Source organism: Malaya genurostris, chromosome 3, assembly GCF_030247185.1.
Source record: "Malaya genurostris strain Urasoe2022 chromosome 3, Malgen_1.1, whole genome shotgun sequence".
Classification (NCBI taxonomy): domain Eukaryota; kingdom Metazoa; phylum Arthropoda; class Insecta; order Diptera; family Culicidae; genus Malaya; species Malaya genurostris.
The window spans coordinates 163,394,415-163,415,836 of NC_080572.1; the positions used below are offsets into that span (position 1 = coordinate 163,394,415).

At 35.8% G+C, this 21,422-nt stretch overlaps 3 protein-coding genes across 4 annotated transcripts in view; 1 reads left to right on the top strand and 2 right to left on the bottom strand.

Annotated features, from left to right (window-relative positions):
• The window catches only part of LOC131436676 (putative fatty acyl-CoA reductase CG5065), a 30,257-nt gene extending 26,696 nt beyond the window's left edge, over positions 1-3,561 (bottom strand). The window contains exon 1 of the mRNA XM_058605535.1: positions 2,961-3,561. The gene's annotated coding sequence lies outside the window, so the exon portion shown is untranslated. The remainder of the gene's footprint in view (positions 1-2,960) is intronic.
• Positions 3,562-13,309: 9,748 nt separating this feature from the next.
• Positions 13,310-19,645, top strand: LOC131434078 (sodium channel protein Nach-like). Its single transcript, XM_058600727.1, has 8 exons — positions 13,310-13,593; positions 13,650-13,910; positions 14,071-14,179; positions 14,242-14,424; positions 14,480-14,567; positions 14,642-14,775; positions 16,809-16,905; positions 16,985-19,645. Exons 1-8 carry the CDS (start codon positions 13,310-13,312, stop codon positions 17,104-17,106), a joined length of 1,278 nt encoding a protein of 425 aa, XP_058456710.1. The 3' UTR covers positions 17,107-19,645.
• Positions 19,646-19,647: 2 nt separating this feature from the next.
• Positions 19,648-21,422, bottom strand: part of LOC131436206 (FMRFamide-related peptides) — a 59,827-nt gene continuing 58,052 nt past the window's right edge. For both annotated transcript variants that reach the window (XM_058604802.1, XM_058604801.1), the window contains exon 2: positions 19,648-21,009. In XM_058604802.1, coding sequence (XP_058460785.1) covers positions 19,988-21,004 — 1,017 coding nt within the window. In that variant the 5' untranslated portion in view covers positions 21,005-21,009 and the 3' untranslated portion in view covers positions 19,648-19,987. The remainder of the gene's footprint in view (positions 21,010-21,422) is intronic.

Genomic DNA, 21,422 nt, shown 5'->3' on the forward strand with positions numbered 1-21,422 from the left:
GATTTTTCAAAGTTTAGCGGTTTTCTTGTTTCATCTTAGAAATGCACGAAACGTCAATATTTGCCCATTTCGAAAGAATCCAATGATTTTACATCTTACAAGATGCACATAAATGGAGCGTTACAGGTCACGTAAATTTACATTCAACAACATGTACATGAAATTCATTGGAAAAAAATACTGTTAGCGAGAGCGGTGACATGAACGGAGAATCGCAAAGAACGTCCGTTAATCGACTGAGCCACAGAACACTGTGGTGTTAAGTAGTGATTATAGTGATGAAAGTTTTTTTTTGAATCCAGCTGGGTGATTACCCTGCACTATTTAGATTAAACCCAATAAAACGCTATTTTGCAAGAATTTGTAAGTTTTTGCATGTCTCGAACACACAGCAGACGGAGCATTTGAATGGCGCGTTTGAATTGGCGTAGCGATAACCTGCGCTCCTGTTATTTCTGCGTATGATATTCAAGCTAAGTTGGGATGATAACTTTAATCAGCTGCATAATATGCTTTGTGATTAGATTTTTATTCATACGTTTACTATAATTTTGACTATTATTAATGTCGAATACATCACCACTATCAACAGAACATCAAAATTGCTAAAAAATTAGCTCTTTATTTCAACCACCATACACAGAACATTTGCAGAAAGGTTCAGATTTTGTTCATCGGTGAATTTATTCGTCATGTATTCTGCAAATGTTTGAGATATAACCGCTTTTCTGTTTGAGTCATATCAGATATATTCAATGTGCAACTTTTTCTTAAATATCACCGAGGAATATGTTCGTTAGTGAATTATTCACAACTGATTTTTTGCCATGTGAGATAAGTTTCAGTGAGAATCGCGTATTCAAAAAATTAGCAGTGAAATTTTCTTCAGTGTGTTTTCTGATCGATGATTTTTTTTGTCTGAAAATCACTTGTGAAAATTTTCCTTCGCGATTTTCGAAATTTTGTTTTTTTCCCAAGAATGATGCGATGTACCATCCAATGACAATTAATGCTTTAGTAATTTCAAGGAAGCAGTGGAAAAGTGAAAGGTCTCTTTATTGGCTCAATATATTAAAATGCTATAATATATTGAAATGTTGTAACGTGGTTTACAGAATTTTATTTGAAAGAAAAAGTTGAACGTGAATCATCTAGAGCCACACGAAACAAATCTGCAAATTTATAACTTAAACGTTTCTAGAGTATTGCGAAATCTTCAGGACTTAATGAACCTGTGGAAAGCCAAGTGAATTTTCCGCAGGCTGAATTTAAAGAATTAATTGTTTCCTAAAACGTATTTTTCTTTTCTGGAGCAGAACAATGAAAAAATCACAAATTTGGTTGCATTAAACATCATGCCAATGGAACGACAGTCCTAGCGAATATTAAAATACCTTTTTTTGTCTTTCTTATATTTATTCATCATGATACATCGCATTGAACCCTTAAAGATAACACGTTAAAGTGTTATCTTTTCCAGAGCAGGTTGAATTTCCAAAGCAAAAAAAAATAAATTTGCTGGTGAACATAATTCTCATAATCCAAAATTCATAAAAAATCCAAACCAGTTTGCTAAAAACCTCTCCATTCGCATTTCGTGAAACTATCACTGAGCGACAGAGAATCAGCTGTGTGCGACGTATTAGGAATTCTTATGTCAGGAAACGGCATGACAGAGTAGACAATCTCTAATTCATAAAAGTTGTTACTAGCGAAAAGGCAATAACCTAGCATTTAAATTCGCTAATGATGTTTCTCAAGTCATCTGGAATGCTAATAATGACGGGTTCGAGTTAACCAATGACCATGTGAGTTCTCTACTTCTACCGTGCGTGTGAGTATATATTTCGGAGAGGAAGATACTCGATTGTATTATGAGCTGTGTGAACAAAATGTATGAAACTGCTCTTGATGGAATTTCCAACGAAGCGTCATATTTGCCAACCGCATGATGTGCATATTGTATGATGCATTATCTTATTAGTTCTAAACTCAATGCACATAAGCAGTATAGAGCTCAGTGAAAAACTTTAGGTATTGGACTTTTTTTCTGTTGATGATGAGCTTCTTTCTATATTTCTTTATCTAATGCCAATATGCAACATGTGCGGTGAAGTTTATGTTGCACAGCATTTTTTAAAAAGAAGACATTGCTTATAAATTTATACGCCTAAACAAAAAATATGCTTGAGAGGTTGAATTGAAGCATAACTCAAGCGGCAGCTTATACATAACATATATATACTTATATTAGACTGAAACAACTGATCTAAACTGATACGATTGTAGGGAAATATGTTCTATTATTCAATGGTTCGACCTTGTGTTTTGTTTTTATGTTCAAAGTTCGTGCGACTAAAGACAAAAAACTCGTTCATAATGTGAAAACATTAAATTTTGACAACTTGCAATGTTATTTTCTTAAGAATAATAGTTCGGAATACCTGACATAGGTACTCTATATAGAATACATTCCTAATCCTAAAGCCGTCAGTTGGGCATTGAAACTGGACAATCGAAATAAGTCAGGATATTTTTTGTCGCAATTATTTTTTCTTAGTAAAGCTGCGGTTTACTTACTTCAATGCACTAAAACTTAAAAATCTTTCATTCTCAAATAGTTACATTCCATAGTGTGATTTCCAGAGATGATATCTGTCCAAATCACCTATAAATACTAATGAAAGTGGATTCGTATCTCTTCAGTAAAGTTGAACATAAAAGAGTCAACAATTTCGGTAATGATCGACCAGGTAATAATGGGTAGTTGACAGGTAACAAATATTTCGTTACATCGCGATAAGTGATATGATTTTTACTGTTATCGTTAAGTGACAGTATTACTTAACATAAAGGTGATAATACAAAGTCTTAAAAAAACAAATTTTTTTTCAAAGTGTAATGCAAAAACATTCAGAGATTCAATGAATTTATGTGAAACTCTTCCTACAAGCACTTACCTTTATCGTTGGGGAAAAAATAAATTCCTTTTACTTCGGCGAGTTGAAAAATAAATCTGCTTGTAGATCGCCGATATTCGTCTATGAACTTCACTTATAACTAATATTGAGAGGACTAGCAAACTTATAATTTAAAAAATTCACCTTTTTCAGGTCACGTCGTTTTTTTTTTCAATATAGTATGTACAAAACGGACACTAGCTTCAACAATTTATCTAAGCTAGGCTGTCGCCCACTTTTACTACACGTTTTTCGACCTATGTACCGAGGATTGTATCACTCAGACTCAGCTGTCTTGAGAAGCACTTACTATAGCTCCAGCAACGTCTAATTGCAATTGCCAAACAAGTCAAAAAGGCACAAACTATTTTTCTCTCGTTGCAGGTTGTCTGCGTTGGTTTGTGTGTAGAAAGAAAATCGCCTCAAGGTGGTTTAAACTGTTCACGCGCGCGCGCTCTCCAAACCACCTGCTTGAGTCTTGGACCGTCAGAAAACGTCTGGCACAGAACTACAACTACAGCCACGTTCTGTACGAGATCGATCGGACCACGAGGAGGGGATGTTATGTTTGACTGAGTTACACGTCTTCACTCGACACTGTTTGGATCTCAACTGAAATGATGGAAAAACAGTTCGCGCGAACTTACCTAAGCCAACGATAGAAGTAACGAACCGGACGCATTGAAGTCTCTTGCTCTCCACAATTTTCGCGTATAACGTCGCGATCGTAAGTGTTGTCGGATTTTTTGGAATTTGTTTCACGATAAGCACTACTGCTTGGCTAAGGTGAAACTTAACGAATGCTACTCAAATAGAATTCTGAACGATGATTCGAGCAACCGTATCTACCATTCGAGCAATCAAAAAACCGCGCTATAAATTTGATCTGTTTGCAATAAGCAAACTTAATGCGACTAATTATTGAATAGATATAATTTTATATAATATTCACTGGATGTAGTGCAAAGTAAAGTCTGAGTCAGAGAGCTGTATGCCAATGTTGCACTTGATCTTCTTTTTAAACAGACTTCTCAACCAATTAGCAAAATTACATATGAAGAAAATTTATAGTCCACAGCGTTCAAAATTATAGATCATAAAACACAGTAAACACTGTACAAACTGAAAACAATAACGTATAACAAATGGATTTCAATATTGAATTTTGATAGAAGAAATTATGACAAGTTATATTGTTTTCAGAATTTTCACAATTATATAATTTTTTCTGAGTTGTTCAGCTATAAAGTTCACAATTCCAGAATAAATGAGACCATAAATTGTCTAATAATAACGTTGTTTTTCCAATTTCGATAGTAAATGTTCATAATTTAATTATAAATCGGAACGTCAGGAAATTCATTGTGCTTCGGCGAAAAATAAAAGTATTTCGCAAATAGCGTTAAAATTACGTCTGCTTAAAGGTTCAAATTGAGCGGTTTGAGTTTGCACTAAGCAGTTCAATTTAAACAGCTCTGCACTGACAAGTGGAAGACGAAGCGTAAATAATTGTGATTATAAAGATTCGTTATCACTTTTTAATTCTAATTTATTGCTTCCACGGGATTTCACAGGATTCTTTAGAACACTATAAGCTTAACAATGTTTTATCGCCAGTTTTCAAGATTTCATTCGCTTAAGACCATAAGATTTTTTATTTGAATCTAAGATATCAACTCTTTCATGTATGAGGGAATGTAGTGAGCTGATTTTTACAACTATTTCCGTTAACTGGGTACCGGTATAGTGAAATTCAGTTTTGTTCAACCACCAGTTAATATAAACTACAAAGTTTTCAGCTCAATTTAATAAAATTTCTAAGTTTTCTGCATATTCGATTTAAAAGGCAGTTTGGAATTTTAATCACTTACCCAGTAAATAATTCTAAAACTGGGAGTCGGATCGAAAAGAAAAATTTTTTTTAATCCAGCTAGTGGTGTAATGATGCCTTTCTCATATTATTACAACATAAATTCCCCGAAATGCTACAACTCAAAAAAGTTTATAAAAGAATTTTGAAGATTTCTGTAGCACATTTGAATTTAAGTTAGTGAAAACCTATTCACTCATAAGTGAGAAAGTGAAGTGAGCTCCTTTTTATCACATTTGATTACTATTGTCGGTACTTCATGAACCGAAAGCTGGATATCTAATATGACCTACATTTTTTTTACAATTCTCTATGACGATTTGAATTTTGGAAAAAAATGTGACAGTAGTCGAACTTGGAGAAATTTCCGCAAGTCATTTATGGGACTATCAATCGTTTATTCTGTTACAAACTCTCATGGTCTGCAAACTAGACAAACTCAATAGCCGATATAAAGAGGTAGCTTATGAAAAAAATATTTTTGAAATTAACATTTTTACACTAAGCACCCTACTTCCGAAACAATGAGTTTGATCCAAATGAAAATTGAGATATTCTTAAGGCATCTTAAGACCTTTCAGTTGAATCTAAGATTGTGAAAATCGGTTCAGCCATCTCCGCGAAAAGTGAGTGACACTATTTTCACATTTTTTATGCATATCATCCTGGAATTCTGGAAAAGGAAATCGAATTCAAATGATATTCAGGGATTTTGTATAGGATCATAAGTTCTTTCATTTGAATCTAAGTTTGTGAAAATCGGTTGAACCATCTCCGAAAAAAGTGAGTGGTGTTGATTTCACTTTTTTGGTGCATATCACTCCATTCCTAAACTGGAAGCCGGATCCAAATGAAATTCCATCTTCGAGAAAAGTGAGTGACATTATTTTCACATTTTTGATTCATATCACCCTGTAATTCCAGAACCGGTAGTTGAATCTTGCTGAAATTCCGGAACTATGTATGGGTCCATAAGACCTTTAACTCTGAAACCGGAAGTCGGATCTAAATGAAATTCCTGAACTTTGTATGGGACCATAAGACTTTTAATTTTAACCTCTCCGGGGTAAGTCGGTTTTCTCAGTGATTGTATAGCCTTTCTATATGAGAAAGACAAAAATCAGCAATTTTGTATGACACCTTAAGAACATCAGTTTGAATCTTTATGATGTTAAACTAAGTATCGTTTCGGATTTTCGATCATTATTTCCGGTACATCAGGAATCGAAATATATTAACCAGTATAGCCAAAAACGGCTCGTATGACCATCAACTAACATGACCTAAAAATTGAAATTGTTTTTAGCCCCTTAAAAGATTTTTGATGGTTTGTGAACATCTGACTTTTATTTGAATTTGAGTTTTGTGCAATTCGTCTCTTATGAAACGAAAATGATTTGCAAATTGTAGAATTCGCTACTTATCACATTACAAAAAAATGCTCTTGAAATTGTCATTTTTACAATAATCCCTCTGTATCTCCGGAACCGGATGTTAGATTTGAATGAGCATCTGGATTTTATTTTATATTTGATCAACATCTAACAAGAAAAGCAGAAATGACGCCATATAATGAAAACTACGAAAATGTTACCGTAGAGACGGGACTCGAACTCGTGGCTAGCTCCTAACCGGGGAAATTGTTTTTCCAATTAAACTACCCTGCACATGAAAACATATGAAGAGACAGCCTAATTTACTAGAAGAACTAAGTAAGCTTCGCTTTACTTGGCTGTCACAGCATTCAGCATTACTGACTACTTCGGTGAGACTCATATCGGTCAAATGAATTTATTTTCGGAAGTGAAAAAGTAAAAATTTAGTCTGATTTCGAGAAAATTGTACGAGAAATGCTTAATTCTTCATAATTCCTGTGATTTCGGGATGGTAAGCAAGATTTTTTTCGCTACCATCAACGATGAATAATGATATGAATGATATAAATCTTGATTATATTTTTTTTTATTTATTGAGTCACTAACGTGACAGGTTAATGCCAATGATGGCCCATCTTGCCTAGTTAGAATCATTATTGAATAGAAAGTACTTAATCTAGTAGCAATACATAATTTAATTTGGTGGACAAAAATATCGTACGAGTTATTTTTAAATTTATGTGTTCCCTTTATTTCACTGGTGAAAAACAGAACAGTACACGAGGTTCAATAGTTAACGGATTGTTTGTAAATTCTAAAGAACGTTGGTAATGAATGTTGAACAAGTCAGTGTAATTATGACAGAAAGATGTTCAGAGCAACTTTACCGTTGTCGTAAGGCCTAAGGACAGGTCGCCCGTAGGTTTTGATTTCCTTTCGCGTTTGAGCCTTTGAAAACCTTGTTGTGTCAATTTTATTTCTCTCTTCTTTTTTCAAACGCTTCCGCAAATAAAATGATGGATGCATTGAAGCTGCCTGTGTTTCGCAGAAAAATATAAGACTTTAGTTTTATCGCGACAACAAATATTTTTCATGCAAAAATCGTATCTAAACTAAGTTATCTTGACTTCATCACTTTATATGAATGATATAAGCCTTAAAAAGCCTTATTCCATGAGCAAGTAAAGGTAAACCATTCCAAGGGTTGCAGTTTTCAGTAGTTCTTCAGATAGAAAAAAATACAACTCGAACGAAGAACCCAATGAAACATTCTGGAAATTTCACAGAATATTCCCAACAAAATTTCATCATCATCCTCACCAGATAGATTTTTCGATATTGATCGCCATTTCAAAGAAAATTTGATTTGAAATGGGGAAATATTTTAGAAAGTTCAAGTATTCCAAGATAAAATATTTTGGACACCAAGTATAAATAAAAAAAGCTGCAAACTCGTTGAGTTGTCGACAAATGGTTCTAAATGGCTCATACTGTCCGTATACCGTGTTTTGACTCTCAAGGAGCAACAAATTACGTTGACGAAATGATCTCTCGAGGTAGGTCTACCAACAGCACCTAAAAGCAATCTCTTTCCTTCTCAATTCCATAGGTTCACTGCCTAGGAGACGACATCGATCCTCAAATGACGGAAGTTCCATATAATCGTTCTAGGGTAAAAGTCGCAAAGCGTACCTTACGGACTTGTATTGGACTGCTTCAATTATCGTATTCCAGCTGAAATTATATGTGCATCATACAATCGCGTTCGTTTGATTCATGACAGTATATTTTAACCACATAACATAGGAAGGGTTGACGTCCTAGATATGTTTCAAGATATGTGTCTATCCGTGTCAGCCTTCCGGTTATTGATCAATTGACCTCATCAAAATGATCTACTTGAGTATTGAACTTTCTTCAGCATTCGGAAATTCTTTAATGAGATACTGTAAAATGTCATTATTACTCTTACCAGCAATCATCAAATCCGTAAGCTTTTTGTAAATCAATTTCTTTTCATAGATTTATCATGACCAACTAGTTCGGAACAACCAGTTTACACAGTATCTCTAATCCTCAGTTGCTCAAACTCAATTGAAGTAGTTATTTTGGTAATAAATTTATTAAAATTGTTCCGTAATCTATTTTAGGCTGCAGTTTTTGTGTGTCTCATTTCTCGAATGGACAGTGTATGGAACACTTGTATAACTAATTTGGTACTATTATTTTGCTAAAGAAACTATGTTGATACGTTAAGGCGTTTAAGAGTTATGCAATGTTTTTGAGTTTTTTGAAGATATTTTCAAGACTAATTTAAATAAGTTAAAAAATAATACCTTTCCAATTTTCTCTTAAATTTTTACTTATATTATGACCTTTCACAAAACGCATAGGAAACATTTTTAAAGTTCTGGCATCTAATGAATATTGATATTTGAAACTTGACTATTTTTTGAAGAAAAAACAATCATAACTTTTCACTGGTAGCTCATATGAAAAAACTTGGTTCGGCAAAATTATGCGCAATAATTAGTTCAACAACTCTTTCGAAGCCAGCTTTTCCACATAACGTTTCACAAAAAAGTTAGAACAAAAAAAATGATTTTCCAGGAGCCACTCTCCTTTTACTCGGGAAAATTGGTGTAACTCGATCAAATGAAAAGCTAGAGAGGTGCCTTTTTCAGCAAAGTTGCTCAAAATAAAATTTCCTTCAACTTTATTGCACAACAAAATCATTTTTGAGTTCAATTAAAAAACCTGTTCCTGAATCAACTTTATTTTTCGACACATCAATGCAGCCCGAAGTGCGTAGTATCCCGGATCTCCTACGCTAGATAAAAATTTAAATTTTTTTTCTAATAAGTTCAGGCATATTGACTTTGAGAAAATGTTTTTAACGGACGGTTGCGAATTGAAGAGGCTACTGGGTTTGGTATGTTTAATGATAATGTTTCGGCTTCATTCAGGCTTGAAGAACCGGCATCTGTTTATATTGCAGAGTTAGTAGCAATGTGTTCTAGCTTGAGTGTCATTGTCACATTGAACCCGAATCATTATTTCATTTTCACAGATAGTCAGATAGTCAGATAGCATTCGACTAAGTTCATCGAGCTTAGCACAGCTTAGCTCGTGTTTCGCCAGACGAGACACCCGAATTCCGGTTGGAGCATGGTTTCCGGTTCACTGGCGCCCCGACGACTCGACTTCGATGTTGTGGCTTCTACTCGGCTAGTCCCCGGTGAAGGATCTAGCCTACACCGACGGAGAGTTCCCCGGCAAAGGAAGTTTTTCCGACACCGACCATTCATGTTATGCCACCATGATACTCGAAGGAGTGCCGAGGTCGATCCGGTGATTCCGGTTGGAGCATTTTTTTTGCTAGTTCAATCCTCCAAGATTGAGTGAAGTAGTGTTTTCGAAGAGGGCCCGTATTACCGTATTGAAATCCCCCGGGCCCGTTTTTTTTCTCTCGGCGGCTCTGACTACAATCCTACCGACACAAAGAATCCTTCCAAGTCATGGCTCGAACATACGACAACTGGCATGTAAGACCAGTGCCCCATGCATTGAACCGCCAACACGGGACAGGTTCGAAAAGGGGTTAAAGCCTGGTAAAATAAACTATATAATCTTAGAAACAATCATTAGGACTTAAATTTGTCTGTTGATTAAATAAATCAATAAATAAATAATAAATCAGGTTCCAAAAGGCCCTCGAAATAAAAAGGTTGGAAACCACTGCAATAGAGTATCCATCACGTGAACATACAAGTATACACTTGCACCAGGACGACCATCCAACAGAGATCCGAACAAATTACTTTGTGATCAAGTAGTCGTTTTAAATAACAAGACAACGACTCTTCACGAAAAGGATTGTTTATATCGTGTTTTTCTCTTGACTTCAACCTAATTGGGGTCGTTCTTCGGCGGAAAACAAAAAGGATATTTCACATTGATTATTTTGAAACGAGAACTACATGTGAGATAATGCTTTTTGTTTCAGGAATACATATAGTAATGTTTAATGTCCAAGATATCTTGTAAAGCAGCAGTAGGAGTTGTCGCGAGCAGTTCAGTAGCAGTTCCACAGTTCAGTCGTAATTTCTCCTTTCTGCCACCATACAAGGCATCCACATGCTATAATTTGTCTAACAATAGTGGATATTGTTATTTTTATTAATTTATTTAAATCTTTAACTAAACAATAGTTGTATGGATCCAATAAATGTATCTCTCCATGATTTTTCATGCATCTCCATCCATGGTCGAAAGCCTTGCACGCTCCATTAATCTTGAAAACAATTTGAAGTGGACAAAGTGGATGAAGACTTCTACGAACAGGCGAAGTCCTCTTTGTAGAAGTCTTAGTTTGTAGATTTGAGATTACGATATGACACAATATCAAATGAAACATTCAAAGGATCCAAAAATATATACACACGATCAGATAACGAATGTATGCATTCATCATCACTGAGTTCAGCTCACCTGCAAATCGGTTTCAGAAGCATCACTGAGCGAGTTGAGTAACTGGGTAACCATTTGTGTAGAGAAAACATCTTCTCAACATCGTAGTGTAAAGCAATCAGCAGATGAGCGCTGAGTGCACATCAAATATTAGAACCCACTGAGAGACGATATGTGAGTTGTGATTTGATGTGTTTGTACATCAACACATTGAATCAGATTCTTATTATACTGTCTCGCTTGTATTCCCCATCCGCCAGAGTTGCCATGGGCGGCCAACGTTTGAATAGACCATTTCAATCCAATTCTCAACACATGTTCTCGTATACTGGAAAGCGCATTCGGTTCAGTATCCAGTTGTGTTAAGCTCGAGACATGAAATTCAATCGTTTATGGTATACATCACGCTACTGTTCGACTTTTGTTTTCGTACATTAATGCTCGTGTTCGTTTTAGTACCAGCGAAAACAGAACCGAAAATCTGGGTTGTTGGCAGCATATACTCACCGGTATAGCTCGGGACGGTGATGCCTAACTCAGTACTCACTTTTTAAAACTAGGATAACATAGTTAGATGCTATGAAATCAAAACTAAGAACCAATCATCATAATTTGATGTCAGTGGTGCTCTGTATAGGTGAGTGTGTTTGTTTAGATCAACGATGAGTTTCATCTTTACCATAATTTTACGGATTGCATCGTAAATCATGAGGTGAGCTGATGAATAGAAAAAATGGAGCCTCATGAGCTAGTTTTAGTCACTTTTGTTCACGTATTAATGGGCCCGGGAGCAAAATTTTGTTATGTGCCCCTAGCTCACTGTCTTTTTTTTTGTTCGATTGGTCCTTTCCGTCTTGTCCGTTTTGGACCATGGGCCGCTGCCTCCACTTCAGGAATACATATAGTAGTAAATGTAAAAGCGGGCTTGATGCAAACTCTGTCGGAGAAAGGAGTTACGTCCAAGATCTACTACCTACTAGATCCCGCAAGAGTTTTACGATTACATTCATTGTCTATTACAGATTTGAGCTACTTACAAACTCCATCAGCCCTTTCGACGTGATATTCGTGAGTTGGTGGATAAAACTACAAAATTCGTAGCTGTCGAAGGTATCCCACAAAAAAAATCGACTTTAAATAAGTAATAACAAAGAATGGTTTGATAGATTTTAATGATTATACATTTATTTGAAAGGTTGATTCATGAAATTTTTATGAAAAATAATGTCGTTCGAATGACCCTCACGGCTGGCTTGGTAGTAGCCAATCCGATCCACCCAATTTTTGAGTACATTTTTAATTGTTTCTGGCCTTATGTCATCAATAGTAACTTAAATTTCGTGCTTGAGGTCTCCAATTGTTTCTGGATGGTTGGCGTAACATTTATCTTTAATCGTAGCTTCTCGGAGATTGTTCGCAGAACATCGATTCATTCGTTAGCTGTGTGGCACGTTGCGCCATCCTGTTAAAACCAAACATTTTTCCTAAATTAATTTCATGAATCAACCTTTCAAATAAATGTATGATCATTAAAATCTATCAATCCGTTTTTTTATTTTTAAATTCGAAATTTTTCGTGGGACACCCTGTACTTTGTAGCCTAATATTTACAATAAACGTGTATTTCTATTTAGAACATCCCATGTCTAGCCAGCGACTGGCACCATTAAAGAAGGTGACAAGCGATTATAAATACACTCTCCTACTCAATGCTTGATCGGAGAAATAGGTATAAAGCGAGAAGACTAGTGTTTGATGGACAGAGAAGATGTTTGGATGTATCGATGGGTATCGATCGGGTGACGGTCAGGATGTAGACCATGTTCGATGTACATTCTACTGTGTCTGACTGGCGTTTTAGAGTGACTAAAACAAGATTCAGAGTGGCGAAATGGTAGCGCGTATGCACGGAATGCATAACAACGCAGGTTCGAGTCCTGTCTCTGAGCGTATCTTTTTCCAATAAATCATCTTTTCTGTTAGTTTTTCATTCATTTGGCTTCTCCAATATATGTTTCTGCTTAGTCATTGCAAAACTATACATATTATGACAATCTTAGGCTTATAGTGAAATTACTGTTAGACCATTGATTCAGTTTGGATGACTAATGACGAATACTTACTATCGATTCGAGTTAATTTTGAACGTGCTTTTCCTTACCTCCTGGCGACGACCAATTCAGATTAGATGAAAAGGAACCATTAAATAAATTGGATCATACGTACGCTTATTCGACTGGTATCTTTTGTTCTCAATATTCGTGACTAATTATAACATGATTTAAATTCTTAGCATTTTAACGAGTCATAACTTATGCCTGACGCATATGGTGGAAACGCTACGCTGGTGTTTAATGGTCAAGAAAAATTGTCAGCCTTGCCTATCGGAATAAAGCTCCGCAGCTGTAATTAAATTCCAACTACTAATGGTGTATACATTTTTTACATATGCCCTTACAAATGCAATATCCTTGTTTTCTCACACACGACTCACCGTTCTATCAACATATAACAGAACACGCACTAATCGACCTTCCACTGTAAACTATAACTGATAGAGGTTAATTCTAAGTGAAACGCGATTCTGTTTTAACGCTTCGGTGGCTGACAAAGAACGATTCGCCTTCTTGAACATGAAGTTACTTCATACCTGTGCCGAGGAATCTTCGGTGCATGGTTTGCATCATTTAGTTGCGAAAAATCGACATTGGCTGGAGAGATTGTTTTGGACGGTGATTATTATTTGTTCGCTTTACTCCTCCTATGCCATTTGCCTAACCACGTGGGAAAGGTACCAGAAGCACCCGATCGTACTAACTCTGCAAACTGATTACCGCAATTGGATCTATCGGCCACCGGCAGTGACGATCTGCCCTTCATATATCAATGAACTTCAATCGAAAGAAATGATTCATAGGTATGTATGGTTGTTTTCTAATATTGTATACGGTAAACGAAAAAATGATCTTGCAGGTTGTGGAACATTACAGAAATACATGCGAAGTTCAATTATTACAATCAGTATTTACACACCATTGCAAACGCCACATATAACAATTTAGTTTCTTTTGTACCATTTGAAGGCGATGCAAGTCTAGATAATGTAGATATGCTGGAAGCCGCTTGGACCGTGAGACGTTTGGAATTTTTACCATCGTCATACTTTCAACCTGTTATTACGGAAATGGGAATGTGCTTTAGCTCATCAAATTTTTCATATTTACAAAATGCTAGGTACGCTAGTTCTTACATCGTCAACTGATTTATACATATTATTATTTCATGCATTCGAAATCTTCGACGATCAATGATCAATTACAATTGACAATTATTGGTTTTTATCTTGGCATGACTCAATCGAAAATGAGGTTTCTTTTGCATATATCAATTGCAGCAGCACAGTGAATTATAGAAACAGAACATGGCCGAATAGTTGTTCTTCGTTTGATTACTGCAAATCGACGGTAGTTGTAAGCGCATATGGCAAAGCACGAATAAATCTGGTAAATTCAAAAACATAAATAATTATTGAAAAATGACGTATCTAACATCTATGTATCCATAGTATGTTCACACAGAAGATGAAGTAATGACAGCTACTGATACTATTAGTAGTGAAATGGGAGGTAATGAACAAGTGAAGATAGCGTTATGGGTAGATCAAATAGTTGCTTCCAGTAATCTAAAGCACATCTCTCCAGTACGCCGCAAATGTATCTATCAGCATGAAACTTCGTCGAATTTTAGGGTATGTAACCGAGCTTCTACATCGGTAGCCTATTAATTTACTTATGTTTAAGTAGGTACATACACCTCAATTGTGTAAAATCGATTGCCGGATAAAGAAAGCGCTAAAAATATGTAATTGCATTCCCTTTTTCTATAATATTGGTAAGATCATAAAAAATCGTGGCATTACTTATTTAAAATAGTTACATTACTTATTACTCATTTTCCATTGGTAGCCCATCTAGTCAAATGTAACGCGTCTGGAATGGTTTGTTTATCTAGAAAATTTCATAACTGGTATGATGCCAGCTGTCCTTGCATGGAACAATGTGAATCCACAAAGTTCACTCAACTATCGATTAGCATTCTGGTAAGCTAAGTAAAATGTGTTTATTTTCTTCCTACTAGTTCGAATCGAACTTACCCGTTTCATGCTAGCGTCAATACATTGGATAGAGACACATGGAAACGTTGATATGAATGTTAGAGTAAAACAAAATTTAGATTCCAGCTGCAATCAATGTTTCGTGAACCATTTGGGTTCTATAGGTACTATGCAAAAATTTAACATTACGCGTAAAAATGTTTTAGGCTCTAGGAGTTAATTGGAGGACTCTAGAAATTTTTAGTGAGCTGATAATGACAGAAAATGTATTTAAGAAACAACGCTTTGAATGGAGCAAACTAATTCGACGTTTGTGGTAGAAATTATCAAATAATAACCTCCGATGAATGGAAAATCATTAATAAATTCTCCTAGTAGCACTGCTGGTGGTACCATATAGAGAAAGTAGGGTCTGTGAAAAAACTGAATTATTAATTTAATTTTATTTTGAAAATGATACTTAGAAATTAATTGTCTCTAGAAGAGTATTATTGTTTTTTTTTTCATTTTTATGTGTTGTAGATAGCAATAGTAGGAGTTTATTGCACTTTAGGAGAAAGTAGAAAAAAAATATTTATAGTTAATAACAATAGTTCAATAGACTGCTCATGCTTAGACACCGTTTTCGTAATTGAACATCTATTCAAAGGATTTTTTATCATATGGCTAAATTTACCACTTCTTACTTCTATCTAATTTGAAACACACCGAACGATTGGATAAGTCGTAATCGGTCCGCTTATAATTCCTGTTTTTTGGCAAGCAAAACTAAGACAAAAAACTAATTCGTTGTATTAGAAGGCTGATCAGTGCCCTTTATCATTTCGCTTCTTTATTTATTTTCCAAAATAGTAGTTCGAACACCTGTAGCAGTGAAAAGGTATTGCTAGCAATATTTTTAAAAATATAGTTGAATGAAATGGAATTTATTTTCTTGTAATATTGATTTGTTATGTTGATTGATATAAGATGAATCTTGAATGACCACTGGCGAAAGTGATAGTTTGCAAAAGTAGCCGGTATTGTGTCATGAATTTCTTTGTGTTTTCTGTCGTACTGTAGATATCTTAGATCAAATGGATAAAATATATCACTGATGTCCCTTTTTCATATAAAATATCAGGAATAGTTGAAAATATAAAAAAAAATCGTTGAAGAAGATAAATCAGATGAAGAAAACTGTGAAGAAAGTTTACTATATTTGCATTATCAATTTTTGAAAATGATTGGGCCCCTATTCAGGGGAGCGTACCACTTGAGCCAATTAGTTCATATCAATCATATTCTCATATATAATACGTTGATATTCTGTTCAAAATGCTTCTCTTCGATTCTTGAAAGTAACTAAGAAGATTTTCTATTAACTAGTATAACCTACAGAATGAAACAATTCTCTGATCGGTTAGGCCATCCATGAGAAAACGAAGTGAGTTCCATTGTTGTAGGTACTTCCGGTACCGGTGTTCGAGCACCGACATAATCGAAGTCTACTAGTTTCTATTCAAATTTGAAGATTTTATTCCATTTTGACATCGTACTTTAAACGACGGAGTTAACTAAGATGGGGAATATCGGTTCTACCATCTCTGAGAAAAGTGAGTGAGATCCATTTTTGAATATATGACTATTATCTCCCGTCGTTAATCGAAACCCGGCGACCAAGATAGCCGGAATCGGTGTATTAGGCTGCCCACTGATGAAGACTACTGATTCAAATAGTTCAGAGACCAATTTAGAATTTTTTTTTCGTATTTTGTTCCGTCGCTTTAAATGAGGGTACATAATCATTAACATACGTTACCCTATAATTCGGGAACCGGAAATCGGATCCGGAACCACTATCTTCTCCAATACGCTAAAATTTGCACGTAATACATACGTATCCTTGTTTCACCATCACTTAAATGAGTACGAAAAGTTACTTGAAGCCAGAATATAACTCTTGCTGCTTTTTCATCTTACCTTTTCTTTCGATACTCATAGTTTATTTTCATTTATTTATTTATTTTTAATTTCAGAAAATTTTGCAACTAAACAATCAATTATCGGTGGAGATGTTTTTCCCAAAAAGACGTATAAAACGAAGTGTTCTTTTCAATTTGAGTGACCTTGTAGGTACGTCACAACAAGTTAAAACTTAGTTATGCTAAGAATGCCTGATAAACTCCTATTAATGATTCGCATTTCTTTTCAGTATCGTTTGGTGGTGCAGCCGCTTTATTTCTTGGAAGCAGTTTTCTCAGTGCTGTGGAATTTTTATACTTTTTCCTTGAATATATAGGCATCACTATTGGTCAGTTTTTAAGTAAACATTAATTATATGATTCATTTCGCTAACAGAAACTTTGGTTAGCTGTTGGGAAATAAATTTTTAGATTCATTTCCCTTCTTTACACCATGCATAGCATCGGCATTTTTTACCCAATCATTCTTAACAACTCATAACACCATAATCAGAAGTTTGATCCGAATAAAATTTATTCGATTTATATAGAAGTTAAACCAAAGAACTTTTATCGCTTGCTTTTGGGACCTTCGCCACTCAATATCGGAAATCAATGTGACACCGATTGTTAATCAATCATCAAGGTATAAGAATCGAAGCTTTTGGAGGTAAATTTGAATTTTCTTTTTTATTCTTCGATTGTATATGTCTTCACCATAAGTTCATTCGTCTTCTGGATCACAAAAAATTTCTTACTTTATGGGTTGGGAACTGGAGCCAATTTGTTCTGATTATTGGAGCCATTACCCATGTTTTTGTTTTTTGCCTTTCTCATATAGGAAGGTTATGCAATCACTGTGAAAACCGACTTTTGAACCGAGGTCCGGAGGGTACTATTCGTCATATACCATTCGACTCAGTTCGTTGAGTACGCAAAATGTATGTGTGTATGTGACGTATTTTTGTACTAACTTTTCTCGGAGATGGCTGAACCGATTTCCACAAACCTATATTCAAATGAAAGGTCTTGTGGTCCCATACAAAATTCCCGAATATTATTTTGATCCGACTTCCGGTTCCAGAATTATGGGGTAAAAAGTGCAAAAAATTGTGAAAATAAGTGCACCAACTTTTTTCGGAGATTGTTGAACCGATTTTCACAAACTTATGTTCAAATGAAAGGTCTTGTGGTCCCATACTAAATTCCTGAGTTTCATTTTAATCTGACTTCTGGTTTCGGAGTTATGGAGTAAAATGTGCATAAAAAATGAAAATATGTTTTCCAGATTTTCTCATAGATGGCGCGACCGATTTTCACAAACTTAGGTTCAAATGAAAAGTCCTGTGGTCCTATATGGAATTCTTAAAATTCATCCAAATCCGACTTCCGGATCCGGAAATGTAGGGTAAAGTGTGTTACAAATTTTATACCATCACTGAAAAGGGCGAAAAATCGTAAAACATTTTCAAAATCGACATCAAATCTTCTCCTGGTGGATTAAAACAGGGTTTTTTCTTCAAACCGATCACATACGTTGACTCGTAACTTTGGAATTGGACATTGGATCCAATGTGAACGAATTATTACAAACCTCAAAGGCAGAGCAAACTTTCATTTGAACATATAGTTGTGAAAATTGTGTGTGATGACCGATGTGAGTTGAATTTATAACGCTGAAGATCGCTGCTTATAACACTGAAGATGATTGATGATGAAAAAGATCAATGCGCTATAATGAATCATACCGAAGGTCGGTGGCCCGAAAGACAATAGCTTCAGGCGAGCACTTCAGTTATTTTACCATATTGAAGTACTCGTACTGTCAGAGCTACAACGATAATGAGGAAGAGATCAGAGAATAAGCGTTGGTTCTGGAGAATTTCTATGGTTAGGAATTCTTTGTCTGTGTAGTCTAGATCCACCAACGAGGACTAGACGAGTATATCGCGACATAGCACAAGCTAGGATCGTTGAGGCGCCAATGAAGCGGAGCCATCCTTCAATCACGAATATACCTGTATCGGGAGAATTCACACCGCAAGGAAGATCTCCGTTACTGTGGGCTAGATCATCGGTCGGGAACAAATTGAGAAGTTTCCATAGAACCTGTTTTGAGTCGTATAGGTGCTAGCGAACCGGAAGCCATGTTCGACGTACCTATTAGGATCGTCGGAGCGCCAGTGAACAGGAAGCCATACTTTTCCGGAAATCACTTAACTGGCCTCGGTATCTCTCTGGACGATGATGTGTTTCGGAAGCACCGGTTTCGGGAGAAGCATCATCAGGCATTTCTCCGTTGGTGTAGACTTAATCCGAAACTTGAGTATGTAGTCATACTTAAATCTTGGGTCTTCGAGACGCCAGCGAACCGAAAGCCATGCTCAACTATCAGAGATATATATACAACTAGGAATCACTGGACCAACCTCCGCACCTAACTGGTCAATCTCTCGAAGAAATGCGAAACCTATAATTAAAGAAAAAGTACATGTACATATCCCCGGGTCTTACACACCAGTAGTCGTAGGTTTGAGTCTTGACCTGAAAAGATTCTTAGAGTTCTTAAACTCGTAGCACTAGCCATGTAATGGATCTGTACGCTAAGCAAAGGTTGCGAAGTTTGTTGAAACAAATGGTCGAATATCACAAAAGTAATAACAATGTAATGCAAAAACTTTGCTTGCATGTGCGTAGTTTCTTCGAAGTATATTTTCACTTTCGAATAAAATCACGCTGGTCGAATCGTCATAATTCACCTGTACATTAAGAATCGGTTGCTGAAACTGAAGATTGAATCACATATCGTATATAGGACCAAGATTGAGCATTTACTGTTAAAATGGAAGGGATGAATGGTTTTCAGATAGTGTTTTAGTTCATTGAGCTTTTAAGTTTTTGATATTTTTTCATGCGTGTACTATTAATCTTGATTGATAAGTAAATCAGTATGACTTAGGTGATAATGATAATAACGATTACAATCATTTGTAAATTTATAAATATAGATAAATAGTAAGAATCACTTCATCTGGGTTTATTTTAACTTTTGGCATTCTGGAAAATGAGTATATCTCTGATTCAACTCGGCTGAACTTAATCGAAATCAGATTGCTAATCCCAGCCTTATATTATTCGTTCGACACCTTGAAAAGCAAGGTAAATATGAACGTGTTTAATACATCAACAATCTGATTTTGAGAAACTTGTCCGGTTTACTGCACTATTCAATGCATTCAGTTATCGTGAACGATCTAGGAGTTAACAACGTAAATTGGAGTAAGGATGTCTTCTTCACGTAAGTGAACATCGTAATCCTTGTTTGAGTTGGAAGGCGGTTTGAAAGATTCTTCACTCTCGTCGGATGATAATCGCTGCTGGTCCTGCATTCCATCATCAACAGAGGTGGAGGTAGGGTCAGCGGCAACGGTTCCATTTGTGGTTTTAGTTTTCATAACTTTATCAGATCGGCCAAATCGCATAAAGTTGTTATCCATCTTGATCAGTCGTAGAAAGTGCGGATCTGATCGACCGAATCGCATCAAATTTCCTTTAGATCTTCCAAACCGCATGAGATTGCCGTTGGCACGACCGAGACGCAGGTAGTTCGCACGAGACGCACTGTTTCCTGTCCGACCGAATCTCATAAGATTAGCGCGGTCTAACCGCGTGAATCTTCCCTCATCACCTCGTTTACCAAATCGCATTAGGTTTTTGGGAAAATCACGTCGGAAATACATGACTTGTTTCGGTTTATTTTGTTCTCCGGATTGATTTGTTTCCACTTCCTCAGAAGAACTGGGTGTTCGTTTTGATGGTACTGTTTCTTCATCCAAATCATTTGTTCTGTCAGCGTGTTCTGAACTATCCAGGTCAAAGTTCACAAGTGAGTATGGTACATCATTTGGCAGTCTGCCAAACCGTAGAAATCCCCTATCCGCACGTCCGAAACGCATCAGATTTGTTCCCTTACTAGCCCGTGAAATTCGTTGTAGATTTGGATCAGATCTGCCGAAACGCATAAAGTTTTTGTCGATTGCACTTCGCCTTCTCGCTTCTATTTCTGTGTTGTCACTTTTTATGCTTCTTTGAAATTCATATACTAACGCTTTGTTGTTATCGAAATAGTCTCCGACAACTTCCGGATCGTTGCCAAATGTAAGTGTGGCCTCATTCTCTGTCGAAGCTCCATCTGTCAGGTCATACTCAGCACATGAGAAGTAATTACTGCATTTGTATACCAAAATTGCCAGAAACAGATACATCTTCATAGAGTCTGAAAGGTAACACATAAATAAGCGTTAGTAAAAGACAATGTTTAATGTTGCTTATTAATATTATTAAATATTACGTATTTCATTCCCAGTCATTTTCATGATAATAATCTTTAATCTCATTTTCATTGGCAATCATTCATAATCGCCTTGAATAAATCTCGTTTATGTAACCTGTAATATGAATGCATTGAGAAAGCACATACACTCTCAATGTATTGTTCATTGCAACTATAACTATAAACTAAAGTGAGATGAATAGCGGAAATAAAGTTCGGTTGTTTTACAAAAATGCTAGGCAATTTCGGCGACCGTTTGTGCTATGTATAATTTTCTACAGAAAAGTAACTGAATTGCTGGAAAGCCCGACCCATAGTATTATATATAAGTCGGCTCAACTAGTCTCGAGATAAAA

What these genes read in the sequence shown, in the direction of transcription:
- LOC131434078 (XM_058600727.1), top strand. Translation starts at nt 13,310, where the DNA reads ATGAAGTTACTTCATACCTGTGCCGAGGAATCTTCGGTGCATGGTTTG. An exon ending in TCGAAAGAAATGATTCATAG is followed by an intron (nt 13,594 to 13,649) that starts GTATGTATGGTT and finishes ATGATCTTGCAG; the next exon opens with GTTGTGGAACATTACAGAAA. An exon ending in TCCCTTTTTCTATAATATTG is followed by an intron (nt 14,568 to 14,641) that starts GTAAGATCATAA and finishes TTCCATTGGTAG; the next exon opens with CCCATCTAGTCAAATGTAAC.